Raw genomic sequence first — 18,086 nt, 5'->3', positions numbered from 1 at the left:
TATATATATATATATATATATATATATATATATATATATATACACACACTCTCTATGTATATATTTGCACATACTGTGTAAAGACATTGGTAGAATATGGGAGTACTGATGTAAACTTCTTGTATTTTATAAGCAGAATAATTAGGCTACAACATAAAGGTAAAAAGTGGAGATATGGTTAGAAAGTATAAGCTCACCGTGTCAGAACGCCAGTCTGTCAGTCAAATCCGAAGCAAGACACAACCCATAGCAATGAGTTATGGCAACGAGATATGAGATATCGTTACAAAAGTGCATATCAAATACTTTGAACACGGAAGCTCAAAAATGTGTGACACGTAGAACAGACCTCACTGGTTCTCGTGCGTCACGCATGCACATTTCTTCATCTTTTGGTTTTAATGACAGCAGAACACGCACATTTGAGCGTCTTATTTTCCTTTTAATGGTGGTTGGCAAATCTACTGTGCTGCGTCTCAGTGTGCCTACTTATACTATGCCCTTAAAGTATGTACTCTTTTGGTGAAGAAAAAGTACACACTTTTGAGTGTGTAGTAGAAGAGTAGGCAAGCTTTGGGACATACTATCACATCACACAATTGTGTCTTTAAAGGACCGCTCTGTCGCATAGTTACACGCACCCTGTCACTGTAAACTGGCCCGTCAATCATCTTGTCACAGTTAACATCCTCCACATTTCATTTAATTTAACTTCCTACCATACTGTTGTAAAGCTCACATTACTGTTGCAGATGAGATAAAACACGGATAACAATAAATAAATATTTTTTACCAGGTTAAATGGTGATTATTAGTAACTCAAACTCCTTTTTGTAAACCTCTCTACCTAACCGTCGATTGTGCGCATCCGCCACGTTTGTAGTTTTTCTAACGCGTTTTATTCGTGTTTGTAGTTCTGGACCGAATCCTTCGCCAAAGCATAATGGATTGTGGGCAATTTTAGCCATTAGAGTGTGCACGGATCCACACTTCAAAAATCGACCTGAAATAGTAGACCATCCGGGACTTTAGGCATACTCTTTTCAACATACTATGCTTTGGGACACACTTATTCTAATCTCACATACTATTTAGGATGGATAGTATGAACATTGAGACGCAGGGCTGCAAAGCGAATACTGCCACCTACTGCTCGTCACCGGCATGATAGCTGACATAATATAAAAAACGGGTTTAGGAGATTGGCCTCAATCCCAATCCTTGACATCAGCTCGGGACATCCCTAAACTTTCACTTTGTTCACTTTCCTATAGACTGAATGCGTAATATGCATGCGATAACAATATTGTTTTCAAAAACTTGCATTTGGAAACACATTTTCAAAAGTTTGCATTTTCAGGCCCCATTCAATTTCCATGAAGAACCTTTAATATCCATGGAACCTTCCTTTGCACAAAATGTTTTTTGTAATAGAAAATGGTTCTTTAGACTATTAAAATGTTTTTCAATCTAAGAAAAAAAGTTATTTTAAGAACTAAATGGTTCTTTGGGGAAACCAAAATGGTTCTTTTATGGCTTGACTGCAAAAACACTCTTTTTGGAATCATTTCAGATACCGTTTGAAAGTTTTATACGTCTGTCTACCTTTAGTTGTGTTATTTCTTATGCTTTATAATTTGAGGCCAGCTAATCAGACAGGTTGGTTTGCTCTTTTCAAAAAAAGGAAAAAAAGTGGCTGATCAGGTCACTGATTTAAAGCATTTCCTCATCATGAATATGAACAAATCTCGTCCTTTTACCAGCCCAAACGAATGGCCTTTCTTCATTGTAAAAAGCCTGACTTTTGCCGTCACTGCAACCTTACAGCAATAGCAGTGAATTTAGAGAGGTAAGAGAAATAGAAGATTGCTTTTCTTTTCCTACGCTTTGTTGGTCTGTGAGTTATTGGGAGGCTTACAGAGGAGATTGTAATTCATTACACAATCTCGTTTGGTCTGTGGTACTTCGGCTTTGGGAGCAATTTTTGCTGAGTCTGAAACATTGGAGCTTTATTACAGTTCCAGCACTTTTCAAGAAATACTTGAGTATTTGTCCAACTTTAGTCACTTTTATGTCAAGGGGTTAAACCGATTTCGACATTTTTCATTTTGTTGTATTGCGGTCACCTCATAACAGTCTTGGGAACTTTTTACAATGGCTTCATCATTAGTTTTCTTATAGCCATTTTTTTTTTTAAATGGCTTTTATGTATTTAGTGTTCTCCTAGACCAATCTTTTCTGCTTTTTGCAGTTGTTTGTGATTTATTTTTTACTCCGTTTCTACCTATATTTTAGTGCTTGGCACAACTAGAAAAATGCATATTCATTATAAAAAATATCTACTATACGATTATAAGACTTTTTCAGGTCTAGAAAAAGTCTTAAAATTAGCCAACCTCATATATCCAAGTTTTTAAAGACCATGGGAACCCCATGTTTTTTTTTTTTTTAAGGTAAAAGTTGTTGAGTGAATTAAACTAAGACATATTTATTGACTTCTCTTTTTTTGTGGTTTTAGTTCATTTAATTCTTGTTTTGTCTTATTTTAAGTCATTTTATTTCATTTTGAGGCCTCCTGGTTGAGAACCCTTGTTTTAGATGCAGTTTTGTTTTTTAAATATGAAAACATGATACAAATATTGAATGATAAAATGATTTGATAGTTATATATAGAACAGTTTGTTTAGAGCTTAACATAATACATACCAATATACTATTGTAATATTTACTATGTGAAAATTATTTCTGTCAGTTTAAATTCTGACTATCAGTTTCCTTCATCTGTTACAACCAACAATTTTGTTACTAATAAAGATTTTGCAAAAATGTTCTGGTTAATCAAGGACTGTGTCAGTGAAGCGCTTGCTTGAGATGGAGTATGAGACATGTGATGTGTGAAGAAAACAAACCACTGTTGGACATCATTGTTAGTGGACAAAGGAGTGTGTCAGTAGTGCCAAAAGTGCCCGTAAGAAACATTTTGTCTGGTGCCTTGAGCTGAGAGGAAATGAACATAGTGATGTCTGGGCTTGTTTGATAGAGAAGGAGGACAGCATGCTGTCTTGCTCAAGTGTGCGAGCGTTTGCGTCTGTACCCCGAGGAGCTCGATTCTGTCTGCTGACAGCACCTCACGTTAATTGCCAACATTTAGCTTTTGTTTACATATATCCTTATCAAACGGCAGTGCGCAGTTTAAAGGAGCTGTCATTATCTTTGCTCTGAGGAAGACCAGGCCTTGCTGTACTTTACAGTATGAAGTTTGAGCAATCGCACTCCTAGAATCTGATTAAACTGAGGCCTAATTACCATTCCGCCTGAAGGATGCACTTTTATAAGCTTGTGTAATGTGTCGTCTTGATCTCTCAAATGGTTAAATGTAAAATTCTGATGAGACATGTTTCTTAAGTGAGCACCTGGTATGGAATGAATTTCAAAATGTGTCTTTAGAATATAATAATTATGATGTGGAAAATTGTGATGGTTTTAGTTGCATTAACTTGGTATTGATAGGTTTTTTTAGTCATTGTATGTGGTTTGAGCTGGATTGAAATGGCCTCTGGCTTTGTTACCTCACTTATTAATCTTCTACAAACATAAATACATTATGCAGTTAATATTCAGAATGCTTCAGGGCATGCGAGTAGACTCTTCCTGAGAATTTCAGAGATGTATTTCACAGTAAAGTGGCACAGTTCATTTACACTGGCAATTGATATTCTGTGGCTAGCTTTAACCGCTGGCTTCAGAACATGATTTTTGTGCTCTGAATTATCACCAAGATGTGTTTTACCATTGCGTTTTGGTGGAAATGTGCTGGTTATGTTGAACAGTATTGGTGGTTCATATTTCTAAGTCATCAAAACACCTGCACTTTAATGCCTTTACAATTTACAAGCTCTTGTTTCACTGATGTTTGCTGCTCTGACATCCGCTGTATACATTCAAGTATGTGCAAGTGTATTTGATTGAATCAGATGGCGGTGGTTTAGATAAAGAGCTGTGCAAAGAAGTGAGCTTTCTGTACTATGTATGCTGACAACTACTTCAGTTATTGAAGTTCATTGAGTTAGTTTATTGTTTTATCTGCCACTGATGAAATTGATCTAATGCTTTGCAATTAGGTTACTGGAGATAATATTGTTTAACTTAATTTGTGTTTGCATGCTGCTTTATGACTTTGAGTAGTCCTGGTTTATTTTCTCTGTGATGTTGTGCCTTACAGACTCTTTGAACTGATTTGTTTCTCAGCAGCCTTATAACTTTTAAAGGGATAGTTCATCCAACATAAAATAACATAAAAGAAGTTCATTTGAAAAGTCACTTTTTTTCTCTCCATACAATAAAGTCTTTGTTAGCTAAAACTAGTGGTTGTTTGTAATTTAGCCAAGACCAATGTATTGGCCAATCTTTGGCATTTTTTTAACTTATTGGTTAAGTTTTTTTTTTCTCTTTAGCCGACAAGAGTTAAAGAATGATTTCTACATTCTCTGTTGTCATTGTTTAGGCTATTTTACAGATTTGCAGAGGCGGGAAGTAGTGAAGTATTTTTACTTTACTCAAGTAAATTTAAAAAGTACACTGTAAAAAGTAATGTTGAGTTTACTTTTTTTGAGGACATTTTCCCACCAGTTAATCGACGTGTGACAACACCGGTAATATCGGTATCACCGCGGGAGCGGAGCGTTCCCTCTTTTCCTAGCTTTCCTTCACGTTTAATTAGCTTGTAAAAGCAGTGTGCCCATTTTACTTTCACTTTCAAATAACGGCAATTCGGAGTAAAGCAATTGTTAGTTTTTAGTTCATTTGAATTTCTGCTCTCTTCCCCACTTTCCTTCGCTTTTAAATAGCTTAAAAGCGCCGTGCGCATTTTACTTTCACTTTTGAATTAGCAGCAGTTCGGCGTCAATTGCTTGAATGCAACAACAAAATACAACGTCAAACTCACTTTAGCGTATATATAAAACATAGAACTTTTATTAACAAAACTAAAATAAAAATACACCATGCAATAGGGCAAGCTATGCCTAATATAAAATAACAAATAACTTACATAGTTTAATAGGTATACAAAACTGGAAATAAGTAAACATGTATAATATATAACCAAATAAATAAGAAACATAGAATGTTTATTAGCAAAACGAATGTCAAATAAAATAAATAAATGACACCGTTTAAATAAAGTAAAAATCAGCAAACAATGTGGAACCAATTAAATAAGAAACAAATGTTTAATAAAAACCCGTCTAAAATCACTTTAGATAAACGGCAAAAGTCAACAGGCTTTTCAAAATCCAAAATAATGCCAAGCAGGCGCTTTTGCATCTCATTTCGAAACGAAATCATCCGCGATCGTCTTGTCTGTCTCACCTCACTCTTCTTGTCAGTCAGCTCGACTCGCTCTCCTCACTGGATGTGTCATTTTACATTTGATTACTTTAATTTCTGTAGTATTTCTTACATGAATAAAAAAAATACTTAACCTGAAAAACGTAGTTTCATAGCTCTCTTTATTCTATTGCATTTATTTGTACTGTTGTTTGCCATTTTTTTTATTTGTTCTTATTTTATTACTGACTTTTTACTTGTTTTTTTTTTATGAAAATAAAGCTTTGTGTTGAATAAAAGTAGATTTTTGTTTGTGTATGCTGTCAATTATAGTTTTTAGAAAGAAAATCGGAATCTGCAAAAATCTGTATCGGCAGATCACATTAACAAAAAAACGGGAATCGGCCAAGAAAATTGCAATCGGTGCATCTCTGCATATAATCTTGTAAAATGTGTGGCAAGTACTGCCGCTCCATCGTATACAGTATGTGCAATTGCGAATCTCGAAAGTGAACGTGAAACTAAAAGCGATTGTGCATTCAAAAACACGATGCCAGTTTCAATGCCAGGTATAATATGGTGATGCCAAAATATGCGTGTAGTATAATTACCCAATTATATAACTGCGTGGAAAAATATTGAAATATATATTTTCCTCGGGGGGGGGGGGGGGAGGGGGGGGGGGGGGGGGATCACAATGCCGGCTCAACATCGTGATGTCTATCAGCCATTGATGATGGATGATGGCATCTAGGCATGGGACGATAACCAGTTTCAAGGTATACCGCGGTTTGGAAAAGTCACGGTTTCAAAACCACTAAAGTTTCCGTTATACCGTTCCTGCAGTATGCGCAGATTTTTTACGTGTCGTCAAAGATGGAAAGTGCAGGACTCCCTCAGTTGTGTGCAGCAAAGAGCGTAGTGTGTCACACGACCCCTCAGCCCCTCCGGTTGTTGTGTGCGGAGTCAGCTGTGTGTGGATGGCCGAAGGAGATGAATCCCTGGAACTTTTTCCCCCGTCGAAAAAGACGAAGTCTGTCGTATGGGAATTTTTCGGGCTAATGTAGACTAACCATGTTCCGTACACGATGTTCCGTACAGATGATGTTTTAGCGCCGATCGCTAAAGAAATACTTCCAAGTCGAACATAAACTATATATATCTGTGTCATCTTCGGTTTTCACTCTCTTTCTCCCCCCCATCAAGACTCGTGCTCTCTCTTTCCTTATGTGTGTATGTGCACACATCCTCGTACCTCACCGCTCCAAACCATAGCTCCAAACTTAATCCGGGAAAGGTGAACATTCCTGCATCATAACTTGGACTGAAAGATGAATGTGTAGAAAGCGAGCATGTTTCCAAAAACCTTGTTGAGCTGCAGGTTTATGAATGCATTTTTAATATTTTTTTTAATTTTATTTTTTACAGAAAATAGTTTATTTATGTTCTGATTATTGTTGAGCTGCAGGTTTAGGCTCACTTAAGTGACTGCATTTAATTAAGAAGAATTTAATTATTTATTGTAATTATGTAGCCTGACATGTTTACTGTTCCAAAATGTTCTATGTTTCTTAAAAATAAAATGTGTTCAGTGTCCAGACATTTAAAAATAACATATTTTAGAGCTGTAATCGCAATACCGTGAAACCTTAATATTTTTATCTAAGGTTATCATACCGTCAGAATCTCATACCGGCCCATGCCTAATGGCATCGTCTATCGACCCAACCCTAGAGGATAGTTTTACTCAAATTAAACGGTAAAATGCCATAGACTGTATAAAAATGCCACAGACTGTATAGTGTCCGTGATGTCACCCGTAGGTTCCTGAAGAGCGTTTTTGAAGCTCAAAGTGGGCAGAGCCGGCCGTCACCATCTTGGCAGCGCGTCACTCCCGGATAATCAAAAATGGGCAAAAAGGAGGGAGCTGGTTGCTGAAACCACGCCCACCTAGCTCGACGGTGGTGACAGCAGCGGCAATCCACCTGCCTCTCAAGTGGCCACGCACTTAATTATGCAGAACTTTAAGGCTGCATGTTTTGCAGCCAGCCTCTAGTGGCCAGTTGACGAATTACAGTTTAAGTCACTTCCGTGCTGGCTTCACGAGAGAGAGTGGGAGGTTGCCGCTTGTAAAATTCTCATGAAGTGACTCTCAGAGCAGTTCTGGAGATGTTGTTCATGTATTTATGTCCTCATTTAGTGAGACGGCAGACGTGATCACCGGAAGTGTCGTGCGCGCTTCAGTACGAGTAGTAAACATAACCGCGCGTCTGCGCCATTCATTAACACACAGACACACAGAATTCATATTTAAGTAGTCGTTTTGCGGCTTAATATTTACAAATACTAGTGGGAGTGGCAGTGTGCTCACTTGTAAGATAAATAACAAGGCTATTTAGTTTGTTTAATAAAAGAACAAGGTATTGACATGTTCTATAGGAAAGGTAACTTTAAATGACTTCTGTTGTGATCTGGCGCTATAGAGAAAATTCAATTAAAATTAATTTGCCGTTCAAGGGGGCGGGCCACCCCCTAATATAATGGCAGGGGAAACATTGGATTGTGTACTGCAGTACCGCTCTCTGTGTATTGATCGAAGTGTAATGAGTTTTAATCTGAAGGAGCAGTCTTTAGTTTAGACGTCTGGCCAGCTCAGTAGCACACTTTAGTAAGTGTTCTCCACCGCTGCTTTTGGAAAGACGCCATTCAGAGGAATGCAGAGCCCAGGTTTCCCCAAAGGCTGTTTGCTGACGGACAGATTCTCATTGATTCTCATGATGCCATGGTCTGTGTACAGTACGTTAGGGAAGGAGATACTTATGCTTTAGCGTTGTGGTTAATCTTTATCACGATAACATTTTCAAATGTACCATGCTGGAATCTCACCACTGTGCAGGTCTATTTATCGTAGTTGATCTGGAACCTGGAAGTGGTAAACACGTACACGTGCTTTTGGATGTTTTTTCAGGTTATGAAACCTACCCAGATGGCGTGTCCAAATAGCTCATTTGGTAAAAATACGAAGGCTGCACTTTAAAAACATGCCTGCTTTTCTCTTCTTTGAAGACATTTCATGACATGGACTTAATGATTTCATCTAATGCTCAATGCCAGCGCTGACACTGCTGAAGGAGCCAGCTGTCACGCAGTCAACATGTGAAAAGAAATGGCATTTATCTGTGTGCATTTGGAAATATTAAGGAGTGCTTGCTATTGTTTTCCCATTTTGGGAAGTCTCTCTCTCTGTCTTTCTCTCTCAGGCTGAGGCTAAAAAGTGAGTGCTTTTCCAAGGACATGCTGTACACAGAGTAGCACTCTGCTTGGTCTGACACGGCCCTCACGGTCATAAAACACGCGCATGCAGACTGGAAATGTATGGTATATTTGACATATTTTACACCTTTTTAAAATGTTTTTTATTGATTGTATTACCTGATTTAGTCTTACGTGTCACAAATGTAGGGCTCTATGATTTCCATGATGCAGGACGGAATTGCATTCCAGTCATGAAAATGGTATTTACAGTATAATTTGTCCTGGAATCTGGCAAATTTGGGATGAATAAATCTGTCCCACTTTATTAGGTGGCCTTAACTTACATTTTAAATTAATCGTTTGGTAAAATGATTGTGCACATGTTTTTACATTGTACTTATTTAAAAAAAAAATACCTGAATGGAATTACATCTGTTATTAATTTCTCTAATTACCACCAAACCTGTCCCTAACCTACCCGTATCTCACCTCAATAGCAGCAGAAGTGTTTTGCAACACAATATGAACACAATAAGTACATTGTACTTATTTTTTATGTAAGTACATAGTAGTTAAGGCCACCTAATATAAAGTGGGACCATTAAATAAAAAATATGACTTTAATTTAATAATTTGTCCAAATTAAACAACCATAGGCCTGAAGTTTGTGTTTGACTTTTTTACATTATTTAAATACTTTTTTCTGTCCCAAGATTAAAATGCAGAGACCGCTATAATTGGCTCAACCAATGGTGTGAGATTGAGTCAGACATTCTGTTTGCACTAATAATAGAAGATTGTACTTATTAAAAAAAAAAATACCTGAATGGAATTACATCTGTTATTAATTTCTCTAATTACCACCAAACCTGTCCCTAACCTACCCGTATCTCACCTCAATAGCAGCAGAAGTGTTTTGCAACACAATATGAACACAATAAGTACATTGTACTTATTTTTTATGTAAGTACATAGTAGTTAAGGCCACCTAATATAAAGTGGGACCATTAAATAAAAAATATGACTTTAATTGAATAATTTGTCCAAATTAAACAACCATAGGCCTGAAGTTTGTGTTTGACTTTTTTACATTATTTAAATACTTTTTTCTGTCCCAAGATTAAAATGCAGAGACCGCTATAATTGGCTCAACCAATGGTGTGAGATTGAGTCAGACATTCTGTTTGCACTAATAATAGAAGACCCAAGATTAAAATGCAGAGACCGCTATAATTGGCTCAACCAATGGTGTGAGATTGAGTCAGACATTCTGTTTGCACTAATAATAGAAGACAGCAGGAGAAACCAGTTTCACTTTTTTAATGAAATGAATGGTGCAGAAATCACACACCCCGATTGACTCTATACCATGTCCCAGAGTTGAGTACCTCTGTACTAACAAACGCTCATTACATTGCTGATAAAACCACATCATTGAACTGTTAAATATTGACCACTTTCACTAAGAGCGATGTTCACTACTAATGATTATTTCCTGTGATAATCTATGAGGTTAGTTGTACTAAGTGCACTCAAAAAGCCTCATTTCCCTGCAGTCTTGAGGGAGTGTTTTATATTAGCTGCTGCGACTGGTTGATGGAGCTCAATCTGATCGGACTGTGAGCAATCAAGGGGCCGTTCACACAGAATGCGTCTTTGTGTCTAAAAACACAACACGCATCGCTCAGGAATGTTTTTTTTAAAAAGCGCAGCACAGAACGCTAGGGTCTGGAGACGCGCTTTTGAGACGTGATGCAATAACGGAGATATTTATCTCCAGGCTTCTTTTTTTTTCTTCTTTTTTTTAAGAAACGGGTTGTGATAATCGCTTGAAGAAATGTTAGACCTATATAATTCAAGGTATCCTCCTGACTCAGCCATTAAGAGTGTCTCTTCCGCCAAATTGCCATCAAATAAAAAAAAATTCCATGCCAACTTACTGTAAACAAAAGCTTGCTATGCTTGCCCTGCCTCCGGGGTCTTCTGATTGGTCCACTCTTTTGGGACTGACACTGACAAGCGGAGCTGCGTGTAAAAGTTGAAATCCTTTTAACTTAACACTACGTCTTAAAAACTAGTGATGCACGATCATGATTTTTCATAGCCGATTCCGATACCGATTTTTTACAAGCAAACTGGCCGATTCCGATACCGATTTTTTTTTATTTAATTTTTTTATCAAGCAACAAACAAGAAAAAATAAAAGTACACACAAACAAGATGTTTATTTGGTATTTAACAGGCTAAACTGGGTTTTGGCTATTGAAAACAGCAACTGTAACTATCTGAAATTAACAGCAGTAACTGCGCAGTAAGTAGGCTACATTCAATACAAACATAGGTAGGCCTACTGACAAAAGCATTTAGCTTTTGTTTTTAAATTGGGTTGAAACTATAAACTGGCCTTAAATGAAAACATTAACTGTAACCATGTAATTTTAAAGGCAACAACTGCATAGTTCCACAATCCAAACACATTCAACACTCCAAACAAAGATGTTACTTAATCAGCATTCAGCATTTGTTTTCGTTTCTAAATTTGGTGTAAAGAAAAAAAGATCTTTACCAGTGGACTAGTGATGCACGATCATGATTTTTCATAGCCGATTCCGATACCGATTTTTTACAAGCAAACTGGCCGATTCCGATACCGATTTTTTACAAGCAAACTGGCCGATTCCGATACCGATTTTTTTTTATTTAATTTTTTTATCAAGCAACAAACAAGAAAGAATAAAAGTACACACAAACAAGATGTTTATTTGGTATTTAACAGGCTAAACTGGGTTTTGGCTATTGAAAACAACAACTGTAACTATCTGAAATTAACAGCAGTAACTGCGCAGTAAGTAGGCTACATTCAATACAAACATAGGTAGGCCTACTGACAAAAGCATTTAGCTTTTGTTTTTAAATTGGGTTGAAACTATAAACTGGCCTTAAATGAAAACATTAACTGTAACCATGTAATTTTAAAGGCAACAACTGCATAGTTCCACAATCCAAACACATTCAACACTCCAAACAAAGATGTTACTTAATCAGCATTCAGCATTTGTTTTCGTTTCTAAATTTGGTGTAAAGAAAAAAAGATCTTTACCAGTGAAACTAAATAAAACCAAAGTAGGCTATATAAATAAATTATTCCAAAATGTTAACTACGGCAGGTGCTTTTTAAATCACATTAAGTCAATGTAATTTTAAGGTAAAATAAAAAATATTAATCCTATAGCCTACAGAACTGACGTTTACTTCTGGCTTTTCAAAAGTGCATGCGAGTTCTTCTTTACAAAAAGAAGCATTTCAGCTTTGTCACAAGTTAGTCTGTTTCGTTTCTCATCCAACACGTGAGAAGCTGAGCTGAACAAACGTTCACTGTCTACGCTTGTGCAGGGCGCGGACAGGTAACGTTACACTCGCGCAACTTCAGCGAGTGCAGGAAAGCGGCTCTTATTTGTGCGCCAGTACACCAACGGCTGTTCGCTTCTTGGTATCTGTGCCTCAGACAGGTAGCTCTGCATTTCCATCGTGCATCGCCAACAGTTAGCTTGCTCTGCGTGGTATTTTTTCTGCTGGCGCCTCGGTGCACACTTCCGGAAAAATCGGACGAAAAAAAAACAAAAAAACGTCCAGTTCCGATTTATGGCCGGTCAACCGGTGCATCCCTATTAAAAACGTGGCGCTTGTGTGAAACGCTGCAAAAGACGTGAGCGCAACGGTCATACATGTTCATATAGCGTAGCGCGTTTACGTAGGAAAACAATGGAAAAGTAGCACATTTTAATGGAAAAACGCATTCTGTGTGAACAGCCCTTTAGTGGCAAACTCTTTAGTTTTTGTAGTCAGAAGTTTGGCAACAGTAACTTAAACCTAAACTTTGTCAGATGTCTGCTGTTACTGTTATGCCGTATTTGTGAGTAAACCGTGGATGATCATCACAGTTTGCAAACTTTCAATTAACCAAAAACTTTTGGAATTTAACTAAGCACTTAGTGCAGCATTAGTGTTTGTGTGGTAATTCTTGGGCTTTGTTTTGGTATTGCTTACATATTAGATACTGCAGATGTAGACTGGATTAAAGACGTTTTGCTGAATCGCCAGAAGGCGTTCTCATGGAGAATGAACCATTGGAAATCTTTTAAAGCAGACTTTAGTTTAATTCGATTGCCTGAGGAGAAGATGAAAGACTCATGATGCACTCTTAGCTGAATCGTTCAGTCGTTTATGTATTGGTTTATATTTATAGCTCATTTCAGTGATGGTGGTCGTGATTGTTCTGCAGCTTATTAGATGATAGCAAGCGTGGAAGGACGGCATCCAATCTTGTAATTATCATAGAGTCATCAACACAGCACGTCATCTCTACTCTAATCAGCAGTGCTCTGCTGTGTTTGTATGTTTATATATGCAAAAGATGTGCAAAAACAAACAAGCAGAATCCACATTTGCATTTTACAATAATTTTTATTATGTATTTATTATATTTTATTATTTATAATTTTATTATTTTTATTATAATTTAAAATGTGCTAATATTGCACGGTTTTGAAAGCCTGGCAGTCAGTATAGCTACATTAATGTAAACATAACACCGCTTTATTCCTGAAATATGCATGAATTTCAACCTATTATTAAATACAATTTTATATTCAGTCTTTCAAGTCATGTAAAGAATTAGTAAATAGTTTAAGGGAATTAAATATCTGCAAAGATTACCAGAAGAGACATGGAAGATGTGATGTGACTCTCTGTGAATCATTGTTTACATGCAGCTCCTGTTACAAAAATTGGGGTGATTTTAGGTTTCATTTGTATTAAAGAAATTCAGTACAAATATTGAAGAATGCTTAAAGCACTGAAACACAAGCTTTACATTTCCTTGTCAACTCTCAGGCCTGCAGAGCTTACATTGTGATTGTGTTTACTGTAAACATGCTTCCCGTTTATTTATACACACAGAGGGACGAGTCGAAAAATTATTGTCATAATGAAATTATTGGTAATCAAATGCATGCACAGCTGGTTTACATAAACATTAGGGTGAAAATAACCCAGAATTGTCCTTACAATGTGAAATTAATGGACAAAAAAGAAATACAAATAATTGCTTTAGTATTATAATATTTATTATTATTATATTGGTATAAATGTTATCAATTTTTTCATAATTAAATGTGTATTTAAGTAGTGTTGTGAGTAGTAATAAGTAGGAATAATTGTTGTTATTACTACTAATACAAATTTTCATGATGCATATGTATTTACATTTATAATAAGAGATGAATAAACAATTAAACATTGGTTCCACGTTTTGTTGTTGGATCTGTAGCAGTCATACAAGCAATAGAGCACAGAATTACTTGTCAGGAAAAAAAAAAAACTTTTTTAAAAATGTTATTTTCTCTGAGATATAGATATGTTAGCAATGCTTTTTTGCACTTAAACAGTCAGCATGTAGTAATACGTCATGCATTCATTCAGAATTGCTTTTGGTGCTTCCTTTGCTTTAAGATTTCCATTGCCTATTTTTATGTAATGGTTAATATGTTTGCATAACAAATGACACTGTAGTATCACCGCAATGCAAATGCAAGTGAAATGCTCACGCTGTAGAGCCTGGTATTTTAGTTTAGCCTTAAACCATCTTGCGCACTGTGTGTGTGTGTGTGTGTCTCACATCAAAACAGTAAGTCTGAATGTAGTCATATGACTGTGGCCAATGCTTAAAACGTCTAGACCGCTTGGTTCTTTGAGTGTGAGTGTGTGTGTGTTCATGTTCTACACAAAGACCCTACTGAGAGCGCTCAAGAATCATGTACACGCACTTCTCTCAGTCTCCCCAAAGACTCAGTGAGGACAGATTTGTTTCACTCGCTTACATTGTTCAAACTCTTCCTTGTCCAGACTCTGTCACAAAACCTGCCTATTAAGGCATCGTAGGAGCAATTGCTCTTCCAAACATAGATAATGAGACGAGCTGGATTCAGACTAATGGCGCTTTTCCACTGCATGGTACGGCTCGGTACGGTTCACTTTTGGGAGTGTTTCCACTGGGTACAGTACCTGGTACTTTTTTTAGTACCACCTCGGTTGAGTTTCCAAGTGAACCGTACCGTTACCAAAACGTGATGTGTAAATGCTGCTGATCACGGATTGGCCGGAGAGAATCGTCACTACCTGCGTCACTGAACTTGCGACACAAACACAACAGAACCGCTAGATTTAAATCGGCACAGCCAGCGAAGGATCGAACGCAACTGTTGTGAACGAGCGCACCTTTTTAACAACCAAAAAGTGTCTGTTTCGTTGTCTGTTGAGGAAGTACAGACGTTCCTCTCGTTGATTGCCGAGGAGCGGATCCAGCGAGAGCTTGATGGGGCGACGCGGAATGAAAAAGTTTGTGTGCGCAGTGGAAAAGTGCCATTAGAGAACTGGCTGCATCCAATCAACTGTTGCATATGCTGTGTAGTATGTCTCTGTATGACCTTTGACCTTGTCTTTGTGTGATTTTGTCTCTGCAGCCCAGAATGTGACGGTGGAGGAGATCCTGAATGCCTACAGACAGGCATGCCAGAAGCTCAACTGCAAACCAATCCCTAAAGTGTTCAAACAGATACAGGTAACATGCATTTATTCATTCAAGACTAGTGATGCAACACAAATATTCAAATGAGACCGTTTTGGAGGGCCGGAATCATTGACTTGATGTTTAATTGGCGTTTTGACTGTGTTAGCGACTGTTTTCTGCACACAACGTGGATATGCTACAACAGGTAAATGTGTCAGCTGTGTCGAGGATTGGACTGATTGACAATATCGATTTCTCTATGTAAATCCGTCTTCATTTTAATGAACTGAGGTCTTTGTCTGTACTGGTTTCCATTAATGCATGAACAAAACTTATAAGCTTTGGACTTTGTTACTATTGATATGAAAGTCTGGGCTCTCAATAAAGCAATAAGCCGTGGTTTACAGTGAATTTATCACTTATTTCAACAAATTGGAGTGGAAATATAATTATATTCATATAATTATATTGTAATTGAATATAATAATAATAATTAAGTGCAATTTTAATGTTAATATACAACTCAGTTTTTATTTGAGTGTTGATTATTAAGTAATTTTAATGAATTAGTTAATTATTTGAAAAATACTTTAGTTTCAGTTGAAGTTTTCAGCTAAATAAAAACTTTTCGTTTCAGTAAAAATTTCAATGCATCACTATTCAAGACCTTGAAGTTCCGCTTGAGGTCATAAAGTGTTAAATTCACACTCGCAGAAGAAAAGGGAAGCCTGATTGCGCACATTAGTAACCTCTATTGTATCCTCATTTGGCCTGTTGCACTGGATTACATCTGTGCTCTGTTCACAAACGTATAACCTCACCAACCTCTGGCGTCCGTACAGTCACGTGCCTCCTGACTCGCTCTGCCTGCATCACTCTTACTGAAAGCCTCTTATAGACACAGTGCTGTAAACATACCATACTGAGTCAACAAACGGTCACGGCTTCCTGTCCTGATGACACACGCACGCACACACACACACGCACACACATGCACACGCACACACACGCACACGCACACACACACATTCAGAGTCAAATTCCCAAACATCAGGGATTTGCATATAGCGTTTTATTGGTTTGATTGGAGCTCAACATGAACGTGCCTGTTTTCTGTCAGTGAACATTTAACTACATGACTTCCTAAAACAAATATAGCAATTATGTGTTCTAATCACTAATGCTATGATTTTCAAAGGGTCAAATTGGTCACATACACAATAGCACAAAGCACAGTTACATAAGAGTCTTAATGGCTCGGCACCAAAATCAGCCTGCAAAGTATCAGAAAGAGGGAGGGAACAAACCTTCACTAGTATTATAAACCTTTGATGTCTATGATAATTCATTGTACTTTAAAATGCTTTAAAGCTACAATGAAACCGTAGTAGCGACAAAACTTTTACAACATATTGTGACGTATATCAAAAGTGAACCGGATTATTAAAAATAAATAAAAATGTTGGGTGTAAATTTGGTATTGTAGATGATCAATAAGTTTTAAATAATGAGTGAATGCACAAAAGATTCAGTTTTAAATGTTACTGTGTTATTACCATGTTATTGCTACATTTACCCATTTGTATTAATTTTACACTTTTTTTTTAAATATGAATGAAAAAACTTTTATTTGAATATATTTAATTATGGCTAAGCAGGGTGAAACATCTGCTTGCTCGTGTCCATTTGTTTTTAACTCGCATGCACTCTGCACTTTTTGCACAATGCAATTTATATTTAAAACAATGCTTTTGTAGACTTTTCCAGTCTGTATTGGATTCGGTGTGCGGCTAGCCACCTTCTTGTTCATATTAAATTTATTAGAACATGTAATCTGATAATTAATGGTATCAACTCTAATTGAAATCAGTTGATTTAATTCACTTCCTTTGAACTTATAACTCATGGCTGCCCAAAAATAGTCCACATTTATGAAACCTACACATTCAAAAACATAAATAGTACTCTGAAGACTTTCATAACTTTCACATTAGGGTGGAAAATATTTCATACATTTTTCATGTTTATTAACAAAATTCAGTCTCAAATAAAGTCTCTATAACATTGTGTAACGCCTCAAATAATACCTGACTCAAAATGGACCTGAACGCAAAATGTTACTTTTTTTAATGGTTATATCTCTTCAAAACCTCAAAACTATGCATATTTTGTTAGTCATGACTTGCTTACAAAATGCATTTTGTAGAAATGAAGCATTTCATCCATGTCCTAACAAACAAAAATGCATGATGAGGGTTAGATGATAGACAGGGTTACATTTTCATTTCATGCCGACTTTAAAAAAAAAATGCATGAAAGAGTTCAGGTGAGACTCGGCAGGTGTTATAATGAGACCGGAGTGAAGCAGATCAGTTTCTCCCGTCACTGAAAGCAGACAGACAGAGAGAAACCATGTTATCGTGGCCTGATGTTTGCGCAGAGATGCCAGCTAACACCCACAATCCCTCACCAACCAGCACATGCTGCCGCTCTCCTCTCCTCTTTCCCTCCGTTCGCATGTCCTGCTCTTTTGTGTTTCCCATCTGTCACTTTTCTATTTTTCTCTGAAAGTGTAGATGTTTTTGTGTAATGTGTTTTTGTGCGGTATGTGTAACTTGTAGTTGTCCAGAAAGGCATCAGTCTGTTAAACCGTTCCAAGGGCATGATGGTAAATTTCCACTGGGAGTCCCCAGGGCAGAAAGTAGCCGGTCATTACTGTGTGCGTGTGTACGTATGTGTTTTTCCACCTCCTCAGTCTGCGCTTGTGTTCCTCTCCTAATTGCTTAGTCACTCTTGGAAAAATGACTTCACAAACAGGCCTGTAAAATAAATGCACTGAAAAAGGAGAGAGAAAGAGAGCTACTTAGATTAATGCTCCTTTTATGTTCATTTACTCTGCATAGATTATATATATATATATATATATATATATATA

At 36.9% G+C, this 18,086-nt stretch overlaps 1 protein-coding gene across 1 annotated transcript in view; it reads left to right on the top strand.

Moving 5' to 3' along the window:
- The window catches only part of ppp1r37 (protein phosphatase 1, regulatory subunit 37), a 45,441-nt gene that overhangs the window by 7,965 nt on the left and 19,390 nt on the right, over positions 1 to 18,086 (top strand). The window contains exon 2 of the mRNA XM_016251689.1: positions 15,105 to 15,202. Coding sequence (XP_016107175.1) covers positions 15,105 to 15,202 — 98 coding nt within the window. The remainder of the gene's footprint in view (positions 1 to 15,104; positions 15,203 to 18,086) is intronic.

The sequence above is a fragment of the Sinocyclocheilus grahami genome, unplaced genomic scaffold (assembly GCF_001515645.1).
Source record: "Sinocyclocheilus grahami isolate Dianchi unplaced genomic scaffold, SAMN03320097.WGS_v1.1 scaffold1067.1, whole genome shotgun sequence".
Lineage (NCBI taxonomy): Eukaryota > Metazoa > Chordata > Actinopteri > Cypriniformes > Cyprinidae > Sinocyclocheilus > Sinocyclocheilus grahami.
The sequence above is the reverse complement of the archived record's forward strand: the minus strand, read 5'-3'. Positions and strand labels throughout refer to the sequence as shown.